Source organism: Chiloscyllium plagiosum, unplaced genomic scaffold (assembly GCF_037043375.1).
Source record: "Chiloscyllium plagiosum isolate Xiang-an unplaced genomic scaffold, Cpla_swu_hap1 HiC_scaffold_5, whole genome shotgun sequence".
In the NCBI taxonomy this organism is placed as follows: Eukaryota; Metazoa; Chordata; class Chondrichthyes; order Orectolobiformes; family Hemiscylliidae; genus Chiloscyllium; species Chiloscyllium plagiosum.
The window spans coordinates 72,657,872-72,684,788 of record NW_028270143.1 but is presented as its reverse complement, the minus strand read 5'-3'; the positions used below and the strand labels follow the sequence as shown (position 1 = coordinate 72,684,788).

The 26,917-nt window shown below is 39.2% G+C and overlaps 1 protein-coding gene across 1 annotated transcript in view; it reads right to left on the bottom strand.

The window, feature by feature from the left end:
• Window positions 1-217: 217 nt before the first annotated feature.
• LOC122549951 (dynein axonemal heavy chain 5) overlaps window positions 218-26,917 on the bottom strand; it is a 366,961-nt gene continuing 340,261 nt past the window's right edge. Inside the window, exons 74-76 of the mRNA XM_043690232.2 lie at window positions 19,197-19,405; window positions 13,992-14,213; window positions 218-946 (exon numbers count right to left, since the gene is read on the bottom strand). Of these exons, the coding sequence (XP_043546167.2) occupies window positions 728-946; window positions 13,992-14,213; window positions 19,197-19,405 (650 nt within the window). The 3' untranslated portion in view covers window positions 218-727. The remainder of the gene's footprint in view (window positions 947-13,991; window positions 14,214-19,196; window positions 19,406-26,917) is intronic.

The following is a 26,917-nucleotide window of genomic DNA, read 5'->3' as shown; positions in this document are numbered from 1 at the left end:
AAATATTCGAAACACTATTTTATTTGTTTTTATTCTAAAGATAGCTAAGAATTCATTCCCTGCCGAATAACAGAATAATAAATGCAACAAGATTTGTTCAAAGTTAAGTTTAATTGTTTAGATTCAAGTATATTTTTCAGGAAAGTGAATGTTTTACCAATGCTTGCATGATAATTAGTGACTGTACTAAATTTTTAACCACATGGAAAATCAAGTACCTCTTTTATTATGTTTAATTTGCTGATTTATGAACAAGTACAAAATACAGATTAATAGTTATAATGGTAAGATTCATCAAATTGACAGCTAATAATAGCTTATTTACCAACCTTTAGAAAAAGTAAATGGAATATTTTAAGCTGTTAAGGAAAAAGAACCAAGAAATGTTCAGTTCTGCAGTTCAATGGAAGTGCATCAATGTCTGTTTTACAGCCTTTTTGATTTTGTGGGACAGGCTGGATGGCTCAGTGAGTCTTTTTCTCATGGATATTTGTGAGAGGAGCTCAGTATCAATTAGGTAACTGATCCATTACTGCCCCAAGGATAAATGTTAAAATTTATCCACTATGTGCAACATCTCCCATTTGAATACTGCATTCATTATTTAGCAGACCTTTGTTACAAAACTATTGCGCAATTAAACAACTAGACAATTTTGAATATAATTTCATGTTCTCCTAAGCACAACAATATTCAAATGTGCATTTTGCTGTGTCTAATCATATGTTTATTTGCAGTCACAAAGTAAAGCCACTCCTCGCAGGGTCCAATGATCAGGAATCTGTATTGTTTTCAGATAGAGAGAGAAAATGTATGTCAAATCAGTTCGTCTGGGCTTCTTGTACACAGGGCATGAGTACACTGCCCCCTGTTGTTTCTTTGGATCAGGAGGCGCAGTGGCACTGATTGCATACACATGGACTACAGGAAGCAAAGTGAACAATACCTGCATAAGACACAAGAAGTAACAAACAATTAAATGGATTCAGCAAACAAAGACACAATTCCAGGCTGTATATTTGAATGTGAAATGGCAAATAAAATATTCATATAAGGCTATGATCAATCATACATTACTAGATAGGCATAACATAATTATCATAATTCTTAACTGTTATAATAAATAGAGGCCTGAAAAGTCTCGCAATTGTAAGCTAGGGACAATTAAAATAATACTTAATCAAATTTCCTTTTGAATAATTCAACCACGGTGTTCAATGATAGATGCCATTATATATAGCTGTGCATATGCATAAAGCCAAAACCATCAGACTACGTGAAAGAAGAGAAACAGCAGAGGGAATAGCCAGGAGAAATAAAACAAATGCGAGGTACTGCATTTTGGGAAAGCAAATCTTAGCAGGACTTAACAGTAAGGTCCTAGGGAGTGTTGCTGAACAAAGAGACCTTGGAGTCATAGCTCCTTGCAGGTGGAGTCGCAGAAGATAGGATAGTGAAGGCGGTGTTTGGTATGCTTTCTTTTATTGGTCAGAGTATTGAGTACAGGAATTGGGAGGTCATGTTGCGGCTGTACAGGACATTGGTTAGGCCACTGTTGGAAAATTGCGTGCAATTCTGGTCTCCTTCCTATCGGAAAGATGTTGTGAAACTTGAAAGGGTACAGAAAAGATTTACAAAGATATTGCCAGGGTTAGAGGATTTGAGCTATAGGGAGAGGCTGAACAGGCTGGGGCTGTTTTCCCTGGAGCATCAGAGATTGAGGGGTGACCTTATAGAGGTTTACAAAATCATGAGAGGCACGGATAGGATAAATAGACAAAGTCTTTTCCCTGGGGTGGGGGAGTCCAGAACGAGAGGGCATAGGTTTAAGGTGAGAGGGGAAAGATATAAAAGAGACCTAAGGGGCAACTTTTTCACACAGATGGCGGGACGTGTATGGAATGAGCTGCCAGAGAAAGTGGTGGAAGCTGGTACAATTGCAACATTTAAAAGGCATTTGGATGAGTATATGAATAGGAAGGGTTTGGAGGGATATGGGCCAGGTGCTGGCAGGTGGGACTAGATTGGGTTGGGATATCTGGTCGGCCTGGACGGGTTGGACCGAAGGGTCTGTTTCCATGCTGTACATCTCTATGAGTCTATGATTCAATGACCATGATGAATACTGCAATTGTTGTTACCCAATTGTTGTTACTGCAATTGCAGCTGATGGTACTGCATTTGTGCTTGTATTCGAAGTTGCTGCCAAGGTGCAAAGGAGAGACCATCTTCTAAGATCTTTCTGCTGAAGTTAAATGGGGATCTGATCGGTTATTGACCCTTCTGGTGCCTCAAATGTATGTAAATATAAGCTTGTACAAGTACGAAGAGCCTTTGGTGTATTTGCTGGATACAGTCGAACTCCAATGTTGTTTGTTTCTGCATATGCTACTGTACAGAATTGAACTGCTTTAGTAACTATGTATGTCTATAAAGATATTTTTATGAATAAAGTATATTTTTGAAATTAAAAAAGTGCTTGTGAAGTGCTTGTTTTATGCTAAAGTTTGCACCTTAATATAGGCTAAGCAGCTCTGTAGGAAACTTAGACATTCCCATCAGCAAGACTGACACCTTAATGCCAATTAAGTTTGACATTAATTTAACTTTCAGTGCAAATAAAATTGAAAAAATCATGGTCAATGATCTATGATTACCATGTCTATGACTTTTGTCATTCTGAACACCTCTCTCAACTCCCCTTCACTATTTGACAGGTCAAATAAACATTAAGCAGGTATTTGACTCTCTGAAATTAAAACAGAAAACACTGAAAAAAATCAACCTGTCAGGCAGCCCCTGTGGACATAGGCAGAGTCACTATTGCAGATTAATGTTGAACCTTTCATCTAATTGTTTCATTCATCATCTATTGCTCTCTCTCTCTCTCTCTCTCTCTCTCTCCACAGTTGCTGCCTGACGTGTTGAGTGTTTCAAACATCTTCTGTTTTTATTTTAGTTTTTCAGCATCCTGCCATATTTCACTTTTGTCTTAATTTCTGAATATTTTTGTTAACTACCCTCTTATTGCTGGTATTAAACAGGACAATAATCATGTGTACTTTTTTTTACAGTTATTCAATCTCTCCTGCAATGAGAAAGCTAAATCTGCACACAACACACTACATGTGGAGTAATCATTGTTTTATGGTTGCTTTCACTCACTCTTGAAATGAACACTATTTTCTTAAAAAGCCAGTCTTCAATGATCAGGGTGAATTGGATTAATAAAGGTAGCATTATAAGGTTTGGTAGTATTGTCCCTGACTCTGAGCCAGTAGCTCTAGGTTCAAGTCTTACTCCAACATTTGATTGCCAATGAAACACAGTCAACTTAAACATCTGTTCAACTACAGCAAAGTCAATGGGTAAGGGAGGGTGCAATTACTGGTCAGCCATGTGTTCCGGAAATGAATTGGAGCCTCTACAACCACTAACCATAGCTTCAGCCACAACATGCATCAAAACGGCCTTGCTACCACTGTAACATTGGTTCCTTGAGGGACTGAATGGCTTAGTTGACTGAATGGCCAGTGCAGATAGGTGTCAACAGCATGGAACTTGATCATTATGCTCGCTCGGATGGATTCAGGAGTTGTCTCCTTATCCTACTCATGATGGAGGTCACAATGCTATGGTTTGGACCTGTCTTCAGACAGAGAAAACGAATGGCCATACCAAACAGGTATTAGGCTTTTTTGCGTGTGTCTGTGAAAAGAGCCAAATAACTTCAGGCATGGGTCGCTGATGCCTCATGGCAGACACCACATTTGCAAATATGCACAGCATGTTGGATGCCTTTATCACTCATTTCTCTTTAATTGTTGGTCTGGTTTTATCAAATTTCTGGATCGGCTATTTGCACATAAATATAATTATTCACCCTCATTGTACTGAAAATTTTACCATTTGTGGTTTATTTTCATCTGTAAGTCATTTTCCTGAAATGCATTTCCTTTCATTTTGTCACAATCTACTACATGACTTTTCATCCTGTCATTTCCTATATTGTTCCTGACAATTTATTATTCTTAATTATATTTATTTTGAATCAAAATTACTGATCTTCAAAATAAACTGATCTTCAAAAAAACAGAAATTGAAAATCGTTAAGAATTCCAAATATATATTTTCAATCAAAACAAAAACTAAATGATACAATGAATAAACCAAAGAGGTGAATGAGTTGTTTCAATAGTGTCATGCAAGTGTTCTTCTTGGCATTGTGGGGGATATTTCCTGTGACTTAAAACCAACAAAACTAAAAGTTGTTATGTACTGAACAATGCATTTATAGCAGACTGAAGTGCTAATCATTAGTGGTTATGTAGAACAGAAATTTGAACCCATCATAATTTTATTTAATGAGGTAGCATACATCCTTGTGGAATCAGTTCTATTAAGAAAATATTGTTGTTGTTTCTTCACATCTAGCCTTGTTTCACACTATGCCATCAAAATGCACTGAAGCAGAGCTGGCGCGATGCCACAATATAGTTGAATATTAAAAAGCAGAAAGCAATTTAGTCAAATCTCAGTATTCATCAATTTATTCCAGTATAGTGAATTCCTCTTATAATCTCTCTTGCCTTTTATTTTCATTGCCTCCTTAATCTCACTTTTATTTACAGGTACTTTGAATATGGATGTGCAGCAATGCTTAATTGTCATATTCACATTTCATCAGTTAAATTTGATCACTTGAAGCACACTCTCTGATATTTTACTTTATATGTTGAGATGAATGAATTTGTGTTCTTATATGATTGTATTAAGATCGTAAGAAAAAAAAACACGCTCAGGAAAATTGGAGCTGGGGAATGGAAAGCTCTCACATTTTTGTCAATAGCAAAGTTTAATTTAGCTACACCCCAAGTTCATATGCACAGAAAGGTAATGTATTTTAGTCACTAATCCAACATGCAGGTTTGCTGGTGGGTCATTTTAATTGAACAGAATGGCGGGAGATGGGGATCCCATCTCCAACCTGATTAAGCCTATGTTGGAAGGGGTGTGTAACGGTTTTGCAGTAAAAGCAGAATTGATGGAGCCCCAGTGGATGTGGAGATTGACACTGGGTCATCAGTCAGCATCATTCCTGAATTGTTATACCATCAAAAAGAAATCATAATTGAGAATTGAGAAGTTCTGGAGGAGAGAAAATCCCCAAAATGGAAAGGAACAATGGGAAAGAACACTCATTAATTTATCGATTGATCACAAACCAGCCTTGCACAGAAGATACTGGTTAAAAACATTGGAAATTAAACAGCAACAAGATTTTCCACACAGAAATAGTGAAACTCAAAACATTGAATGATGTGATCACCAAGTATTCTAAGATGTTTAGTGAAACTAATCACCTTGAAATAAGGCCAACATACAAACTCCAGGCCAGTTTTACTGTAAACATTGACTGGTGTCCTAAGTTCTAAGGGACAAAATAGACCAATAGCTGAAAAGATTTGAAATGTAAAATATTATCACAACGGTTGGACAGAATAATCATGCTAATCCAACACTGTGAATAAGAAAGGAAAAAGCCATGGGTAAGCGCATGAGGACTTTATAAAGTAACTGTAAATTAAAGGTAATTTAACACAAGGATTCAATTATAATGCTCGAGATTGAAAGTTTTCAAAATTAAATCTGCACAAATGCCAACCTGCAACTTGAAATGCTCAATGAGTCAAAGTCATAATTGACTATTAATTCCACATGGATCCATTTCAATTTCATAGACTGTCATTTGATTTTGCTTCAGCCTCCAGAATTGTTCAAGGGCTAAGTAAGCAAAAATTCTAAGGAATTCAGGATGGTCTTCATGGCATACTGACTTCAGCTCCAAATAGGTAGATTCATGGCGATGATGAAGGTGTTCCAGCATTTAGAAAACCATGATATTCAGGTGAAAGTAATTCAATGTCTCAAAATTCAGCAGAGTACTTGTAGTATAGAGTTGACAAAGTTGGGCAACATCTTTCCCAGAGCAGAGGGTAAAGTCACCAGGCTATAGAGAGATATGAATAGTGATGGTTTAACCTGAGAATTACCACACCTCACACAAGCAGAGATGGTGAGAAGGAGAGTCTTGCTTGGTAACCATGGCCAGTGTGGGAATTGAACCCATGCTTTTGGTAATACTCTGCATTACAAACCAGACATTCAGCTAACTAAGCTAACCAATCTGAAGCAAGGTGCAAGCAAAAAGAAACGTGTCACAGCCTTAAAACATGTCTGAGCTCTGATCCTTTTCTTTGGCTTTCATGAATTATTACAGTTAATTCATACCAAATTTGACAACGTTTTGACAGCCATTGAGTAAACTTTGAGGGAGGCTAGTTCATGGTTCTGGACAAGGGAGTGTGACAAATTATTCAAGTTGTCTAAAAGTAAATTGGAAGGTGGTATAATGCTTGTGTATTATACTGTGTCCAAAAACCATTCAGTTAGCATGTGGTGCCTCTTCAAAAGGAGTAGGTGCTGGGTCTCTAGAAGTTGGATAATGATGAGAAGAAACCAATTGCATTTGCATCATGTACCTGGAGTGCCAGTGAGTGCAATTATGAACAAATAGAGCACGAAGCTTGTGTCTGATTTTTTGGAGTAAGAAAATTTTAGAAATACTTGTGTGATCATAGTTCCACAATCAAAACTGATTGTGAACAACTGAAAGCTACTTTGAATCCAAAGACTCCAATAGCTATTTTAGGTGCAACCCAAATGCAGAGGTGGCTTTTGGGTTTGTCTGTTTAAAAGTAAAACATTCATTAAAGAGATCAGATGACAATCATTGTAATCCTGGTGCAATGTCTAGATGACCATCCCCACTGACCAGAACCAAAGAGGATGATGTGTTCTTAATTTCAGATGTGAATGAGCTGCCAGTCACTACAGATGACATTGGTAGAAAAACTCAGAGGCAGTCTATATTGTCAAGGATGCCTGAGTGCATCACAAATAATGAATTTAAAAATTAGGCCATTTTTATCCATTAAAAATTAGTTGCCATTTGATAAAGATTGTGCAATGTGGGGAACCAATACTGCACTTCCAGAAATGTACAGATTACTCATTTATCATGAATGAGGATCTAAAAGAAGTAGCTAGTGCAATACCAAATATGTTGGTTTTAATGTTCCAAGCATTTTTAGATTTGGTGATTGTTCCATTAGATTGGAAGATTGCCCAGAGGATTGGCTAGCACATGGGAAATACAAAGTGGCCATAAATGGGTCATTTTTTTTCATTGGCAATATGTAAAAGCAATGTGCCATAGAAATCAATGCTAGCGTCTCAGCTTCTTACAATTTAAATAAATTACTTGGATGGGGGCTCTTGTAATGCCATGGTGGTGTCCCTTTCTCTGAGTAAGAAGGCCTGTGTTTGGGTCCCACTTGTTCCAGAGGTGTGTAATAATGTCTCAGCACGGGTTGATTAGAAAATATCTAAGTGACTTGGATAAAAGGACTAAATTTGCTGAGGTTACAAATATAAGTCAGAAAGTAACTTGTGATGAAGACATAAGGGGGATAGATAGGCTAAATGAGTGGACAAAGATCTGGCAAATAGAATATAATGTGGGAAAATATGAAATTGTCAATTTTGTCAGCAAGTCTAAAAATTAACATATTATTTAAATGATGAGAGATCACAGAACACTGAAATTTGAAAGAATCTGGGTACCCTAATACATGACTCACAATAGGGTAGTGGTGAAGGTATAGCAAGTAGTTAGAAAAGTTAATAGAATGTTAATAGTGAGATGTACCAAATACAAAGATAGGGACGTCATGCTTGAGAAACATTAGGCATTGGTGAGACCACATCTCGAATATTGTGCTCAGTATTGGTCTTCTAATTCAAGGAATGAGTTAACTGTATTTGAAGGAATTCAGAGATTGATTAGAGTAATATTTGGAATGGGTGCTTTATCTTTTCAGGAAATATTGGACAGATGAGGCTGGTTTCCATTGCGGTTTGGAAGAGTAAGAGGTGGCTTGATTGAAGTGCATATGATCCTGAGGGAGTGTGTGTGGAAAGAATGTTTCCTGTTGTAGAGAATTTAGAACTGAAGTCACTGTTTCAAAATAATGATTTGCCTATTTAAGACTGAGCTAAGAAATATTTTCTCTCACAGGATCATAAATCTTTGAAAATTTCTTCCTCAAAAGATGGCGGAAGCAGAACCTGAATACTTTTATAGCAGACCAGGCAGATTCTTGATAAGCAAAGAGATGAAAGCTTATCAAGGTTGGGGGACTGTAGTGTAACCAGGTCAGACATAGCCTTATTGAGTGACTCTCAAAGGGCCAAGAGCAGTCTGCCTGCTCCTAATTTGTATGCATTATACAAAACTTTAAAAGATTTTGCTTAGTTTGATGGCTGCTTTTGGTTCCTGGAGGAAGTTGTGTCTGACAACAGACTTCAATGACTTCAGAAAATATTCCAAATGTCATGAAATTAATGGTTAACGCATATCATCCTACCTTGAAACGAGCAGTACAGCATGCAGTACAGATTGTTAAACATACTGTTGTTAAACAAATAGTACAGATAAACTAGAAGAAACGTCAGATGCCACTGAAGTATAAACTGGTGAATATTTATTGCAACATACCTCATACTACTACTGACAGAACACCAGTTGAATTGTTTCACAGAAAAGAGCCTAGAATCACTTTGCTAAAGTCTCTTTTATTACTGTCAGTAGATAAAAAAAACAATTGAGACAGAAACAGAGTCGCTATGTGGGTAAGAGAGAAAGAAGTGTGAAGTTGACCCAGAAGGTTAAGGTAAAAGAACACAACAGGATTAAATGGTTATCAGGGAGAGTTCAAAAATGTGCTATCTTCACATATATTCAGTTAAGATATTTGATAATGGAAATATTAGGATGAGTCAAATAGTTCTGATGTATTGGATCATTGGTATATGAATACCAGTAGTTATTCCAACACAGGTTGTGAATGAAACTGATTCAGACCTTGAGTCAGAGTCAGAAAGTCATGTCTGATGAAGTGTAAAATTAGTCCCTGTTAGAGAAAACATCTCCTCAGTCTCAGACCAGAACAGATAAAGCCCTGCCTCAAGAGTTGAATATTTGAATCAAGAAAGGAGGAATTTCTTAGTAATTGGAAACCTGTGTTTAAGTTTGATTTGTTAGTAAATGGAAACAAGTGATACATTTAGGGTGGCAGGATGGCTCAGTGCTTAGCTCCATTCCTGATGAAGGGCTTTTGCCCGAAAAGGCAATTTTCCTGCTCCCCGGATGCTGCCTGACCTGCTGTGTTTTTCCAGCACCACTCTAATTTAAACTCTGGTTTCCAACATCTGCAGTCCTCACGTTTGCCTGGCTCAGTGGTTAGCACTGTTGCATCATAGTGCCAGGGACCTGGGTCCAATTCCACTCTCAAGTCACTGTCTGTGTGAAGTCTACACATTCTTCTCATGTCTGCATTGGTTTTCTCTGAGAGCTCCAGTTTCCTCACACAGCAAAAAGTTGTGGATTGGCCATGCTAAATTGCCCATAACATCCAGGGAAGTGCAGGTGAGATGGATTAACTGCAGGGTTATGGGGATTTGGTGGGGTGCTCCCTGAAGGGTCAGCATGGCTTTGATGGGCTGACTGTAGGGATTCTTTGATTCTATATAAGTTGTATGGAATTTTGAACATTAAATCACATATTCATTAAGGAGGTAGGAGTGTATTAGCACCTTCTTTTGGCCATTGTATACTAATGTTAATAACAAGAATAAATGAGCTTTAATTTGGTGTTGATTTTCTACGTGTTGCACACTATTTTAGTTTGTCCTCCAAATATAAAGTTTAATGCAGATTTACTAATTGTTCATGTTTCCACATGATCTGGATAATAACTTGTATAGGACCAGGACAATAATTGCCTTGACCTGTTCATTCACACTAGCTTGCCTATGTAAAAGGAACCATTCTCATGTCAGAATGACTTGGCTGAAGGCACATTTAATATTGTTTTTGTACCAGATTGAAAATGAGACTGATGAGCTATAGACACATTTTGGACATCCCCAGAAGTTTACGCTTTGAAATCTATGCCCCTGTGGTGTCATTACGTTTTTCACATAGATCGCTAAAGGAGATCCTAAGGCAAGCTGGAGGGGATAGATAAACAATCAGGCAGGCTACAGTGCTCATTGTTTTTTTACCAGGTTGAATTTCTTTTGTAACATTAATTTGAATGGTGGAAACTCATGAATGTTTCTTTACAGTCGGATCAGGTTTTATGCCTTTTTTAAGCTCAGAGGTATTATCATATTTTTCATTTTTTTCTTTTCTCCCTACTCATTTGCTAACTGTTCCCAATATTCAATTAAGCACATTATTATATCTCCTGAATTTCTGTGGGTTTATTAATCTCACCAAATCGTGCTGACTTTTTGTTATTTGCAAATCCGATGCCTTCCTCCTCTCCTCCTTTTGAAACCTACATTTTAAAAATCTGCTGTCTCATCATCAGCATTTCATTATTTTTGTTTCAGAGACTTCAATGGTCCTTTAAAGATCTGGTAGCAACTTTGGAGAAATCCATGATGCGCATAAGAATGTAGTCATGTAAAATATTTTTAGCAGGAAGCATATGAATTTCACTGCAGAATGTTGAGGTTGTTTTAATTGAGGCTTTGAGTTGAATCTACAACAATGCAGGGTAGGATTGCTTAGGGCCGTAACACAGGTCTATACCAATCTTTTCTGCCTAGATTTGGAGATGCTGGTGTTGAACTGGGGTGTACAGAGTTAAAAATCACACAACATCAGGTTATAGTCCAACAGGTTTAATTGGAAGCACTCGCTTTCGGATCACCTGATGAAGGAACAGTACTCCGAAAGTTAGTGCTTCCAATTAAACCTGTTAGACTATAACCTGGTGTTTTGTGATTTTTAACCTTCTGCTTAGAGGTCTGTTAGAATCACAGAATCATAGAATCCTTAATTCTCAAACAAATCAGCATGCATAATGCAGGAATGCTTCACACAGCTGGAGTAGATATGTATAAAGCTGCCATTGTCAAGATGTCTAGGTCACTTTTCAAGCTGAAAGGCAGCAGGGCTAAACATTAAATACTTGAACCAAACCTGGCAACTTTAATCATATGCAGTTTCTTTCAGACTCACATCAAGCCAGAGGTCTGTGTCTAACCTGGAGGTAGGTTGGTTTGCAGCACAGAGTAAGATCAGATTGATTTTGGTTCTTTGCCCTTGTTATAATATTTTTGAGCACCTGCCAGTATGTAACACAATCATTGAAGAGCAGCTGATGGATCTAGAAGTAGGAAATGATCTGGGGTGATCAAACTGATAAATTTGCATCTTAAGCGAATGGAAATAAAAACATTCTATCGCAGAAGTAAAATGTTTGTAAAGTCGCCAGCAGGTATTTTTTGACAGGAATTCCTGGATGGATTAAATGCAGTCTGAGCTTTTACATGGTCTTTCCTCAAAGTGCAGTAGGTGGTGTAAAGCTGGTTAAATAACTGAACCTCTCCCCACACACAAGGCAGAATAGAGGCCTTTCCCCTATATCACTGTGTTCGTGTCTCTGAAAAACTGAATCAGTCCAAAAGTCAGGATTGAAAAGAGCCCAGTAATAAGTTGATGCTTCTGTCAGTCACATACTACCTGGTTTTTAAGAACAGATGGGCCAGTAATGATTTTCAAATGAACCCCCCCAATACAGAATGTTCATTTCTGCCTAGGGCCTTTTGACAATGTGATGTGTTAATTTGCTGTCATTAACCTCCTTAATAATTTAAAAACTCAAGTCCAGTTAACGTTTCAAATATTTTAAAGGTACAGATATGAGTATGTTAAGGCATGCTAATTTGTTACAGAGGGTACAGATATAAGTATGTTATTGCATATTAATTTGTTACAGAGGGTAGATGGCAATAGATTTCCTTAAATTGAAAACAATAAAGGTGAAATATGATGCAGAAAAATATGTTGTCTGACAATATTATTGCTCTTCATTTAAAATATAAATGTATTCATTTAAATATATAAATAGGCCAAATGATGAGAAATGTTTGGGTATACAAGATTATCGAGGCTTAAACTAATTAGAGTCATAACTCCTTTAACCTATAAACTATGTCTACTATGCTTTTAAACAATGAACAGGTAGATAGTCTCATCAATGATCATTTCTGCAGATGAAATGAGGCAGTGCAGGTTATGGAAAAGTGGGCATCCAGCCACCTCTCACAATCCCTCACTTTGCCTCTTGTAAGTGACCTCGGACCTGCATGGATTACCCTTTAGAGGGCAGAATTCTACTCTCTCGGGATAGGCTGGTGGGCTGGAATACCTTTAAAATGCTGAGAGAGAGCAGGGAGTGGAGTGCCCATGACCTCCCTACCAACATAACATCTTACTAATGGAAAGAAAGATGGAGGGTGATACTCCCTCCCAGAGGCCAATTAAGCAACTTTCAAGACCAACTAAGGGTCAACTCCTGTCATCTTTCCTGCCATATTAGGAGACGTTAGGGGAATTCTGGTTGCCTCCTTCCAGGCATGTGTACCTGGGACACCTTAATTGGACACCCTATGGCCTTTGATGGGGAGCACTGGTTGACATGGCTGCCCTTTAGGCAATAGACATCTCTACCATCACGAACCAACACACCTCTTCACCAAATGCTACCTCACTATCCCTAGTGATCTTGAACTCCACTTAAATCATTGTAAGGCTAACATCCCTATGTCCTTTCAGCTAGCTGAAGTGCCAGCCATGATCATCATCCCTAAAGGAGCTGATGGGACTGTTGAGCTGTTAGCAACTCTTGGAACTAGGTTCTTGTCCCTTACTAGGACCCAATCCACAAAGGCAAGTGGATCACAAAGTGCTAAATGGATCATTAACTGTAGGCAAAATTTCCAGAAAGGCCAAATCAAAGCTGACCAAGTGGACCAAGACTTTGGGTCCATAGTCAGTCCCTGTCACTATGACAAAATTCCAGCGCATGTGTGAGAGATTTATGTACAAGCAATCTGCTTGTACATAAGAGCCATTCAGAGTTTGATGTACTTCAAACTCTTGCAAAGTCCTACTAAGAATGATTAGCCCCATTCACATCTTTGAAGATAAATAGCATTCAAATAACAACTACTAAAGATACATGGGAGACAAAATTTGTCAACACCTTTAGCTTCAAGTCTGAGATGTAAAACTGATAATGTCCTTCATACTGTTTTGAAGTTTCTTTCCTTGGCTGAATTTTGCCCATTTTTAGGAATGCTTCTTCTAGGTTATACTTTATATCTGGGTCAGATCAAAACTTATTGCTAGACAAACAGCTATACATGAGTTATCCAATTTCCAGACTTACAGACTATAAAATAAAGTTACAAAACTGCAGCAGAACAGGAAGAGAATTAAAGAAGAGCTTTATAAAGTAGCTCCTTCAATTTCAAATTACGGTCTACCTTGGGGAATGCCAAAGTATCTAACTATAATTTACATTTGACAAGATAATGTGAAACTAATGCTAAAGCTTGCTTTGAAAGTGCCCCAGTGGTAGGACTTAACCATTTTAAGAGTACAAGATGAAAAAAGAAAATTGCTGTCACTTAATCTGGCACAAGAGAAACTCTCCTGAAAAACATGGCAATAAAATAAACCCAGTTTATTGCCCTATAAATGTTCAGCATTTTTAACCCCAGTGTTGCCCTGTGGTGGTTCATGTTTTATGCATTCTATATCCTAAACTTGTACCATTTCGAACTGCTTCCTGAATGGTAAGAATATGTTTCTTTGCTGTTGGGTGTCATGGAAGCCCCTTGGGATTGAGGTGGCTCCATTGTTCCTTGTGCTAAGTCTTGATATGGCCCTGTTACTGTTTGTACAACCACCACCAATCTAATTATTGCATATTAAAATTGCCTCCACGTGCACCTATAAATACAAATATTTCATTTCTCTATACCGAATGTTTCTGATAATAGCTTACCTTTGGAGATGATTCGATGAGTCTTGTATTCCTTCTGTCCCAGCCTCCTCCATCCAAGAACAAGCCATAAACATAAACACCACCAATATCTGCAGGAGGGAATGAATTAACATCTTCCTTCATCATCTTGGTCACTTCGTTATAAAGGATGACACTATCTAGCGCCCAGCCCTTGCTCAGATTCATGCGTGTGGTTTCCTGTCGCATTGCAGTCAAAAAGCCCTGAGGAAAGAAATATCTATCTTAATGAATAGATCAATTTTTGCAGATAACAGATGTACCAGTAACAGAAACACAGATCAGTGGATGCATTAGTCAATCCCCTATGAGTTAATGGTATAGATCAATTGAAAATTTGGTAATGTTTCAAAATCTAAAGTTCAAAATTCATAACCCTTCAATGCATGTGCAGACTGCAATATGTGATTAACCCAACACCTTATTCCCAATTGTGAAGCCCAATTTGTCAGGCTTCACAAAAACAGATGATATGGATATTATCATATTGCTGCTTTTGTGAGCTTGCCGTGTATAAATTGGAGAAAGTGAGGACTGCAGATGCTGGAGATCAGTTAAAAGTGTTGGGGGGGGGGGGTGGAAGTGAGCTGACACATAAATATGAGGGTGGAGGTGGAGCTTGGAGAAAGATAGCTGGGAAGGCAGTAGATTGATTCTGGTGGGTGGTGATGATAGGTCGGAGGGGAGGGTGGAGCAAATAGGTGGGAAGGCAGTTGGGCAGATAGGACCGTTCAAGATGGCGGTGTCGAGTTGGAGGGTTGCATCTTGGATGAGGTGGGGGGAGGGGAGACGAGGAAACTGGTGAAATTGACGTGGATGCCGTATAAATTGGCTTCTGGGATTCCTACAAATAACAGGTAATATATTTCAAAGTTCTTAAATGGGTGTACAGTGTTTTGGGATGTTCTGTAATCATGAACGTTGTTATACAAAGAAGTCTTACACTACTGGTACAGTGGAAGGAAATACAATAATGTTTTTGGGATTGGCAACAATAAGAACACAAGAAATAGGAACAGGAATAAATCATTATGGACTGTTGAGCCTACTCTGCCATTGTATATGATCAGGATGACCTTCAGCCAATTTCCTATCCACTCCCCCATATCATACAATTTTCTGACAGATCAAAATCTATCTTTTCCAACTTTAGATATATTCTGTGATGGAAACTCCATAACCTTCTGGGCTAGAGAATTCCAAAGATTCACAACCCTTTGAATGAAGTAATTTATCCTCATCTCAATCCTAAATTATCCATTCCCTTTGTTCTGGGACTTTGTGTTTTCGATTCCTGACCAGCAGAAACAAGCTTAATGTCCAGCCTATCAAGGCTTCTGAGAATTTTGTACACTTTAATTAGATTGCCTCTCATTCTTCTAAACACCAGAGAATATAGATCCAGTTTGCTCAGCTTCTCTTTATGGGATAACTGTTCATCCCTGGAACTAATTTAGTGAACCACCATTGTACTGTCTCCAATGCAAATATGTCTTATCTTAAATAGGAAGACCAAAACTGCACATGGGACTCCAGATGTGGTCTCACTGAAACATTTTACAATTAGAGGGAGATTTCTCTATTCCTATATTCAAATCCCCTTGCAATAAAGGCAACAAGCTATTTGCCTTCCTACCTAATTGCTGTATCACATGCTAAGTTTCTGTGAACATTGAAATGAGCACAATCAAGTGTCTTTAAACAGCAACACCTACAAGTTTTACACCGTTTATGAACTATCCTGCTTTTTTATTCTCATACAAAAGTGAACAATTTCACTATTCGCTACATTATAATCCATCTACTATTCTGCAGCCTACTCACTTAAGCTGTTCATTTTTCTTTGCAGTCTCTGTGTATAGTCCCCACAGTTTACCCTTCCACCCAGCAATTGTGGATATATTACTCCCTGCTGCTTCAACTCAGCCATTAATATGGACTGTAAATAGCTGAGGCTCCAGCACTAAACCCTGTGGCACTCCACTAATTGCTGCTTTCCAGCTTAAAAATGCCCCATCTATGTCCAATTTCTGCTTCCTGTCTGTTAATCAACACCTATCCATGGAACTAATATATCCCTCAACTCCATGAGTCCCTATTCTGCCTATTAATCTTAACACCCCATTGTACACCTTTTGGAAATCTAGATCTACATCAACTGTGTTTTCTCTTTAATTTCTTTACTAATTACATCCTCAAAAATCTTTAATAAGTTTTTCAAACAGGATTTTCTTATCATATTTTGCTTTCCTAAGTGCATTGTTAAGGCTTCTGTAATAATAGATGTCAGCATTTTCCCAACCATTTATGTTAGACAAATTCACCTGAAGCACTCTGTTTTCTCTCTCTCTCCTTTCTGAAAAACGGTGTAACATTTGACAACTTCACATCTGATGGCAGTGTTCCTGAGTCAAAGGAACTTTTGTAAATTAATAACCAGTATATCCATTATCTTTTAATTCAAACTCCAGCACAGCTCCTCTGAGCCAAAGTTGTGGGAGTTGCCGACACACTTACTGCAGTGCATTCCACATGTTGCTTCGTGTTGTATCACGACTAGTACTGCCATTTCTTCTCCAATTTATTTATTTAGTTATTGAATCAAGTCATGGTATACACAGCTAGAATAATATGATAGGAGTTTGCACTTCATTAGCTTGGAGACAAAGAAAGAAAACTCATCAATTACTGAGGTGATAAAACAGGTAGAAGATGGAGCAATCTTTTTCCTTATGTACTACTCTTGGACATGAACAAATTTGCTATAACACTCTATCTACATCTCAAACAGACACCATCTCCTGGCTGTGTGCCCTATTCACAAATGATTATAGACTCTTTGAAAATGGACCATAAACACATTTAAATGCTTGTTGTTATAAATGATTGTACCCTAGATTGCAGTGTTTGTTGATATCAGGCTTATCTAACTGAAGGAATGTAAATGTCATAAATGGCTTCCTCTGAATTAGTGGGTTTTTTTCTCTCAATGTAATGAAGCCTACAACAAAAGCATTGGCAGAGCTTCAGTGCTCTGTGGAGATAGGCTGGTTCAGTGGCAACTGATTGTCTGCCTTCATCAATGAGAATGTTTGCTGAGCTCCAACTGAACTCCAATCAGGTAATGAAGTGCTTACTGATGGTCTTCTCAGCCAATCACGAGCCTGGATGCTGATGCCCCATCTTGCAGAAGCTGGATTGGGTTCCAGAGATTGTTGCTGGAAGCCTAGTCTTCAAGGGAACCAATGGTGAGACAGTAGGTTGTTTTCTTCCAAGTCTTGAGGGATCGGAATTGTGGGATGGGTGGTGAGCAAGTGGATTGGAGCCAGAAGGAAAAAACAGTAAAACTGGTCCAACTCGACTTTTGTACTTAAATTGGAGAAACTGTATGACGAGTGTGTTCATTTCCAAATATTACTGCTTCTTTATCCTGTTTGCCAAACTCTAGTGAGAAAAAGGCTAGAAGTAAATTTAAGTATCCTCCCCTGCCCCCAAACTGGCACAAATGGGCATCACTGGCTAGGTCAGCATGCTTTTCCCAGCTCTAAGACAGTGGTCGTTGGTCTTCTTGAGCCACTGCAGTCCGTGGGATGTAGGGACAGCTCATTCGGTTGGGAATTGAGTTCCAGAATTTTCATCCAGCAACAGTGAAGGAACAGCAGTAGAATTCCAAAACTATCAATATGTTCCTCAGCATGCATGAGGAGTATATATGAATGAAGGGTGAGGGCTGGAGCAATGTTTCATGGTTTATTATTTATATTTAGATTTTGGATTCAGTGTTAAATCATCAAAGCAGACCTTCTATCAGTCCTTCTCCACACCCGACAACTCCTTCACTTCTTCCAGCACTGTCTGCCCCAATTCCTAAACCAACCGGTCATACCTCCCCATATTGGATGAAAAAAAAAATCTAGCACCTTTCTTTTATTCACTGATGGGATGTGGGCTGCTGGCTGGGCCAGCATTTACTGCCAGTCCCTGGTTAGCTTTGAGAAGATGGTGGTGAGCTGTGTCCTTGAACTGCTACAGTCCATTTGATGTAGGTACACCTGTAATTCTCAGTCTCATATGGACCTATGCTTTCAGATTTAACATTCTCAGAGTTATTTAGGTTACTGCCATCAACAATCTACAGTCAGAAAAATCGACCGTAAGAAAAGCGAAAGAATTCCATGATTTTGACCAAATGCCACTGAAGGAACGGCAAAATATTTCCAAGTCAAGATGGTAAGTGTTTTGGAGGAAAACTTGCTTGTGGTGGTGTTCCCATGTAACTGCTGCCATTTTCCTTTTGTATTAAAGCGATCATGGGTTTGGATGGTGTTGTCTAAAAACCCTATCTAAGGAGCATCTGGGCAGCTGTTTGGAAAGGTCAGATTCAACAATCAGACATTCTTCCAACTCCGGCCACACAACCTGGAGGGAACAGCTGGGCCAAATATAAACAGTCCAGGTTCAACTTCAGGCCACTGGCAAGTCTACATCGATGTACCTGAAGAGAATAGTTTAAGTATAAAATAAGTCTGTAGGGGATAGTGGTGATGGAATTGACAGGATCCTTTGATCTTCCTGACTGTAGATTGTTGATGGCAGTAACCTAAATAACTCTGAGAATGTTAAATCTGAAAGCATAGGTCCATATGAGACTGAGAAGCATATACAAAGGGAGAACAATAAAATTTTAAAAATTTGGTAAATAAATTGATGTGATGCAGCTTGTGGTCAACCATCAAAATTGATGTTTAAAATTGATCCATTCAATATTTACAATGCTATAAAAAGGGATTTTCATTTTCTCACTGTCAGAAAATATAAACTTTTGGAGCAGGTTAGCAGTTTTAAAATATATATTTCAATTACTTCCAGAAAATCCTGCTGAAGTATTTTACTAATTCATCACAGGCTTGTTAATAGTAACCGTAAAATAAATTAACATATCTTAACATTCTAAAAACAATAAAATTAAGACAATTGTGTGATTTAACAACTATTAATAAGCACTGACTTCTGTTTAAATGCAATCCTGAAGGAAAGACTGGTAAAACTTGCAAATGGTACATAATAATCTGACTATTCTTGCTTACTTCAGAATGGAGCTCCAGTATGACCAGTATGTTCATCTCCAAGTATTATTTTTTTAAACTGGCTTTTAGCTCTAGGATTCTTTTAGTGTATTTTTCTAACCTGAGGATTAAAGAATCCTGTCATCCAGAACTGGTTTGGTCTTCCATCAAAAATCCAGGTTTGGAATTGTTGGTTTCTTTCAAGCAGCTCTGTAAACCAGAATCCGAGAGTAGCAGACTCCCAGGAAATTTTGAACCAGATCTTTGGAATCCGAGCATCGTACATGTTATCAAGAGCATCTCTCAGGTCCTCAGACATTATAATTGTTCCTAGATAGAAGAACAAAAACATTTGGTTCAAGGAAACATGGCAATGAGATGCTGAAGCAATTGTTCAGTCATTGTATTTTAGAAAATTATTTTCACCAAAGCCAAAGTTTCAAGCTGATTTTTTTCTGTTTTGTTATTCTTCTACCTCCATAATCCACCAGAATTGCTAGTAACCTCCACACACCAAGCCAGCCATCTGAGGTTCATTCATGGAAATATGCTGTAAATATTCTGCCAACTGGCCACAAGCATATTTAAAGAATCTCATTATTGTGAGCACTTCACATCTTCTCATTTATTTACTGGAGTGGTTACATTTCATTGATAGAAATTATGGAGAGAGGAAATAAATCAGACCAAATCCATGCCAATTTAAATGTATTCTTTATTTCAGCCAATTTCAACTTTTGTTTAGATTCACTCATGGCATGTGGGCATCACAGCATGGCCCAGCAATTACTGCCCATCCCCAGTTGCCCTTGAGAATGTGGTGGGGAGCTGCCTTCTTGGACTTCTGAAGTACATGTGCTGTGGTAGACCCACAATAGCATTAGGGGGGAATTCCAGAATTTTGACCCAGAAATACTGAAGCAACAGCAATATATTTCCAGGTCAGGATGCTGAGTGGTTTGCAGAAGTACTAACAATTGGTGGTGTTCCCATGCATCTGCTGTCCTTGTCCTTCTAGAAAATAGTAGTTGTGGGTTTGGAAGATGCTATCTTTGGTGAGTTTTTGCAGTGCATCTTCTGGATGGGACACCACTGCTGCTATTGGGTATCAGTGGTTGAGAGAATGGACAACTGTGGATATGGTGCCAATCAAATGGGCTGTTTTGTTTTGGGGAAGTGGCGAGTATTCCATCATACTCCTGAATTGTGTCTTGTAGTTGGTGGACAGACTTTAGGGAGTCTGGGTGTGAGTTACTTGCTGCAGTATTGTTAGACTCTGACCTATTCTTATAGCCTTTGTGTTTTATGTGGGGATTCTAGTTGAGTTTCTAGTTGTTGGTAACCCCAAGAATGTTGATAGTATGGGATTCAATGATGGTAACACCATTGAATGTCAAGAGGCGGTCAATGCCTAGCATTTCTATGACATATATGTTACTTACCACTTGTCAACCCAAGCCTGGATACTGATTGATGAATTAATTGATTTATTGTTGTCACATGTACTGAGAAAAGAGTTGTTTATGTGCTATACAGACAGATTGTACCATACAAAGTGCATCAGGATAGCAGAACAGAGTCCAGAATACAGTGTTACAGCCACATCGAAGGTGCAGAGAGAGAGAGAGATCAGAATTAACATTTGAGAGGTTTGTTCAAAAGTCTCATAGCAGCAGAAATGAAGCTGTTCTTGAATATGTTCATACATGTATTAAAACTTATGTCTTATGCCCAATGGAAGAGAGTGGAAGAGAGTATAACCAAGGTGGAAAGGGTCTTTAATTATGTTGGTTGTTTTCCTGAGGCCATGGAAATATAGATGGAATTGATGGATGGAAGGCTGGTTTGTTTGATGGACTGAGCAGTGTTCATGACTCTCTGTAGTTTCTCATGGTCTTAGGAAGAGCAGTTGCCATACCATATTGTGATCCATCCAGACAGGATGCTTTCTATGGTGCACCTATAAAAAATAATAAAACTCCTTGTGGCCATGCTGAACCTCCTTCACCTCCTGAGGAAGTGGATACATTTTTGTGCTTTCTTGAATATCAGATCGGCATGGGTGGACCAGAACAGATATTGTCCAGGTCTTGATGAATTTGAGTATGAATTTTTCAGTATCAGAGAAATTCTGAATGGCGCTGAACATTGTGCAATCATCAGCAAACATCCACAGTTCTGACCTTATGATGGAAGGAAGGCTATTGATGAATATAGAGTCATTGAGTCATACAGTGCAGAAACATCCCAAATTGACCATGCTGACCAGGTTTCCTAAACCAATCTAGTCCCATTCACCTGCACTTAGTCCATGTCCCTCTCACCCTTTCCTTTCCATGGACACATCTTTTAAATGTTGTAACTCTACCTGCTTCTTCCACTTTCCCTGGCAGCTCATTCCATGTATTCACCATGCACTGTGTGAAAACGTTGCCCCTCCAGTTTCTTTTAAATATTTCCTCTTTCACCTAAAACTTATGCCCTCTAGTTTTGGACTCTACCCTAGCGAAAAGACCTTGGCTGTTCATCTTATCTATGCCCCTCATGATTTTACAAATTTCTATAAGATTACACCTCAGTTTCCTCCAGCCCAGGGAAAAAAGTCCCAGCCTATCCAAACTGTCCTTATAATTCAAACTCTCCAGTCCTTATAAGTTTTTTTCACCCTTTTGAGTTTAATAACATCCACCCTGTAGCAGGGCAATCAGAACTGTACATAGTACTTCAAATGTGCCCTTACCAATGTCTTGTACAGCTGTAATATGGCATCCCAACTCCTGTACACATTGTTGTGACCAATGAAGACAAAATGCTTTCTTCACTACTCTGTCTACCTGTGACACCAGTTTCAAGGAACTACGTATCTATACCCTATGTATCTGTTTCTGTTTGACAACACTCCCCAGAGCCGTACTATTAACTATGTAAATACTGTCCTTTTTGTCTTACCAAAATGCAGCATATCGCATTTATCTAAATTAAATCCCATCTGCTATTCCTTGGCCCACTAGCCCAGTTGATCAAGGTCCTATTGTGCTCTGAGATAACCTTCTTCACTGTCCACTATACCACCAATTTTGGTGTCAGCTACAAACTTACTAACAATGCCGCCTATATTTCATCCAAATTGTTTATATAAATGATGAACAACAGTGGACCCAACACTGATCGTTGCAGCACATCGCTGGTCACAGACCTCCAGTCTGACCAACAACCCTCTACCTCCACCCCTCTATCTTCTACCAAGAAGCTTACTTTGTATCCAATTGGCTATCCCTCCCTGAATCCCATGTGATCTGACCTTAGTAACTAGCCTACCACATAAAACATTGTCAAGGCCTGGATAAATTCCATGTAGACAATGTCTATCAAGCTGCCTTCATCAATCTTCTTGGTTATGTCTTCAAAAAACTCAATCAAGGTTGTGAGACATGATTTTCTACACCCACAACCATATTGACTATCCCAAATCAGTCTTTGCCTTTCTAAATGCATGTAGATCCTACCTCTCAGAACTCCCCAACAACTTCACCACTGATGTCAGGCTCTCCAGTCTGTAGTTCCCTGGTTTTCCTTACAGCCTTTCTTAAACAATGGTAAAACATTAGTCAACCTTCTGGCACCTCAACTGTGGCTGTCAATGATAAAAATATTTCTGCTAGGGAATCTACAATTTCTTCTCTAGTTTCCCACAATGTTCTGGGACACACTTGATTGTGTTCCACGGATTTATCTACCTTTCTGCATTTTAAGACCTTTGGTGCCTCCTCTTTTATAGTGGACTCTTTTCAAGACATCACTGTTCATTTCTCAGAGTTCCCTAGTTTCCATGTCTTTCTCCACAATAATTACTAACGCAAAATATTCATTTAGGATCTTATCCATCTCCTGTGGTTCTATATATAGATGGCCTCATTGATCTTAATGGGATCATATTCCCTCTCTTTTGCCCTTAATGTACTTGTAGAATCTCTTTGGCTTCTCCTTAACCTTATCTGTCAAAGTTCTTTCAATTCCTCTTTTTGACTTCCTGATTCCTGACAGTCTTGCCCTTCAGATGAACAGAAATGATGTCTCTGATCTCTAATTATCTCACTTTTACAAGCCTCCCTCTTGCCTGACATCCCTTTACTGTGAACAGTCTCCCCAAACAACTCTTAAACCTTTCTGTCTAATGCTATCAAAATTGGCCAGTCCCAATTTGGAATTTTAACTTGTGGACCTTTTCCATGACTATTTAAAAATTAATATAATTATGATCACTGGTCCCAAAGTGCTCACATCTCAGTCAACTGCCCTGCCTTATTGCCAAGAGAAGGTCAGGTTTTGTCCCTTCTCCAGTAGGGCTATCTGTATATTGATTGAGAAAGCAGCTGAAGATGGGTGAGCCTAGGACACTACCATGAGGAATACCTGCAGAGTGGTCGTGGAGCTGAGATGACTGACCTCAAACAACCACAGTCAACTTCATTTGTGCCAAGTGTGACTCCATCCTACAGAGAGTTTATCCCCATTCCTACTGACTCAAGCTTTGCTAGGACTCATTGATGCCACACTGAGTCAAATGCCACCTTGATATCAAGTGGCCTACTGCAATTTGGATGCCCAGACTTGAGTTGCGAGATCTGGTTGAAGACTGTCCCATTTAGCAAGGTGATAAGGCCAAGCAACATGTGAAGGCGAAGCTTTGCTTCCACGAGGATTGTGCAGTAGTTACCCTTAACAATACTGTCATGGACAGATCTACTTGCAGTAGACAAATTGGAAAGGATGAGGTCAAGTACATTTTTCCCTCTTATTGATACCATCTGTCACAGACCTAGTCTAGCACCAATATCATTTAGGACTCAATCAGCTTACTCAGTAGTGGTGCTGCCAAACCAATCTTTAAAGACATTGAAAGAAAAACCCTCACCCAGAGTACATTCTGCTTTCTTGTCACCCTTAGTGCTTTTCCTAAGTGCTGCTCAACATTGATGAGCACTGATTCATCAGTCAATGGAGGACGTTACATGGTAATCAGCAAGACGTTTCCTTGCACATATTTGACCTTGTGTCGTGAGACACTTTTGGAGTTCAGAGTCAATGTTGAAGATTCCTAGGACAACTTCCTCCTGCGAGTATATCACTGTATTGCCATCTCTGTTGAGTTTGTTCTGTCAGTGAGGCAGGATACACTGAGGGTTGGACGTTGTCAGGATGTTATGTATAAGGTATGATTTCATGACTATGACTATCTCAGTTTGTTATTTGACTTGTCTGTGAAACTAGTGATGTAATATGGATGTGATTACACTGGAGTGGAGGCAAAGGTGATTCAGCAAGGTGTTGCCTGGATTGCAGCATTTCAGCTACGAAGAGAGGCTGGATAGGCTTGGGATGAATTATTTCGTTGAGAGAAGTCAGAGAGGGTATTTGATTGAGGTGACAAGATTATGAGGGAAATTAACAAGGTGCACAGGAAGTAGTATTTTTCCTTTAGTTAATGGGTTAATAACAAACGAGCATAATTTTAAAATGAAGGGCAGGATTTTGGAAGTATTTGGGGAAAATATTTTTTCACTCAGAGGCTGGTGGGAATCTTGAATGTACTGCCTGTGGGGTATGTTGAGGCAGGAAGCTTCACAACCTTTTAAAAGTATGTGGATGAGCACTTAAATGTTATAACACTCAAGACTATGGGCCATAGGCTGGAAAGTGGGATTAATGTAAATTAACCATTGCAGATTCAATGGGCTAAGGGATCTTCTCTTCATTGTAAGACTCTAGGAGACAGTTCTTCAATGTTGGCACTAACCCCAGATGTTAGTGAAGAGCACTCTGCAAGATCGACAGAGCTGTGTTTGCCTTCGTCATTTCTAGTACCATCTGTTTTCATTTTGTTTTTCCTTTTTAGCAGTTGTTACAACTGAATAGCTTGCTAGACCATATCTGAGGGCAGTTCAGAGTCAACCACATTGGTGTTGGTCTGGACTCACATGCAGGTCAGACCAAATAAGGGCAGCAGGAAGTTGTCTAATTTTCTAACAATCAATATCATTAGACTCTTAATTCAGTTTTTTAAAACAAAATTTAATTCACATTCCATCATCTGCTATGGAGGAATTAAAACCCAGGTCCCTGGGATATTATCTAGATCATTAGATTACTAGCTCATTGATAATACCACAATGTTATCACCTCCCGCTTCTGACTCTCATGAAGTTATTCTTCTATAGCATAAGGTGTTAATGAATAATAATGTTAAAAATCACACAACACCAGGTTATAGTCCAACAGGTTTAATTGGAAGCACACTAGCTTTCGGAGCGACGCTCCTTCATCAGGTGATTGTGGAAGGCTCGATCGTAACACAGAATTTATAGCAAAAATGTGCAGTGTGATGTAACTGAAATTATACATTGAAGAATTGATTGTCTGTTAAGCCTTTCATCTGTTAGAATACAGCGATAGTTTCACTTCCTTCATGTGTAAATCACAAAACCCTTTTTTTTAAAGTTGCATTCTCGGGTTAGCTGTTAACAATGGTGATAGCTAGACAATATGTTGAAGGTGTTAGCCCCCTGTGTTCTCTGTGTTTGCACCCCAATATGCCAACATTTTTATGCACAGGTTTGAACAAGATTTCTTCTCTATGCAGGATTTCCAAACGACATTGTACACCAGGTACATTGATGACATTTTCTTCCTCTGGACCCATGGCGAGGAGTCACTGATAAAACTACACAGTGACATCAACAATTTTCATCCCACCATCAAACTCACCATGGACTACTCTCGACTGTCTGTCTCATTCTTGGACACATGCGTCTCCATCAAGGACGGACACCTCAGCACCACACTCTACCGCAAACCAACAGACAACCTCACAATGCTACACTTCTCCAGCTTCCACCCAAAACATATTAAAACAGCCATTCCCTATGGACAAGCCCTCCGCATACACCGGATCTGCTCAGATGAGGAGGAACGTGACGGACACCTGGAAAGTATTCAAGGATGCCCTCACAAGAACGGAGTACAATGTTCAACTCATTGACCGCCAATTCCGACGTGCCACAGCAAGGAACCGTAATGACCTCCTCAGGAGACAGACACGGGCTGTAATTGACAGGGTACCCTTCGTTGTTCAGTACTTCCCAGGGGCTGAAAAATTACGCCATGTTCTTCGTGACCTGCAACACATTATCAATGAAGATGAGCACCTCACCAAGACCTTCCCCACACCTCCACTACTTACCTTTAAGCAACCGCCAAACCTCAAACAGATCATTGTTCGTAGCAAACTGCCCGGCTCTCAGGCCAACTCCACACAACCCTGTCACAGTGGACGCTGCAAGACATGTCAGATTGTGGACATAGATACCACTATTACACGTGGGAACACCTCCCACCTTGTACATGGCAGATACTCATGTGACTCAGCCAACTTTGTCTATCTTATACGTTGCAGGCAAGGATGCCCGGAGGCATGGTACATTGGGGAAACCGAGCAAAGGCTACGACAATGGATGAATGGGCACCGCACAACAATCAACAGACAGGAGGGTTCCCTCCCAGTTGGGGAACACTTCAGTGGTCCAGGACATTCAGCCTCGGACCTTCGGGTGACCATCCTCCAAGGTGGACTTCGGGACAGGCAGCAGAGGAAAGTGGCTGAGCAGAGGCTGATAGCTAAGTTCGGTACCCATAGGGAGGGCCTCAACCGGGACCTTGGGTTCATGTCACATTACAGGTGATCACCATTGCACTACACACACACACACACTCACACACACACACACAGATATTTCTACACACACACACACACTCTCACATGCACACGGACACAGATACACACAG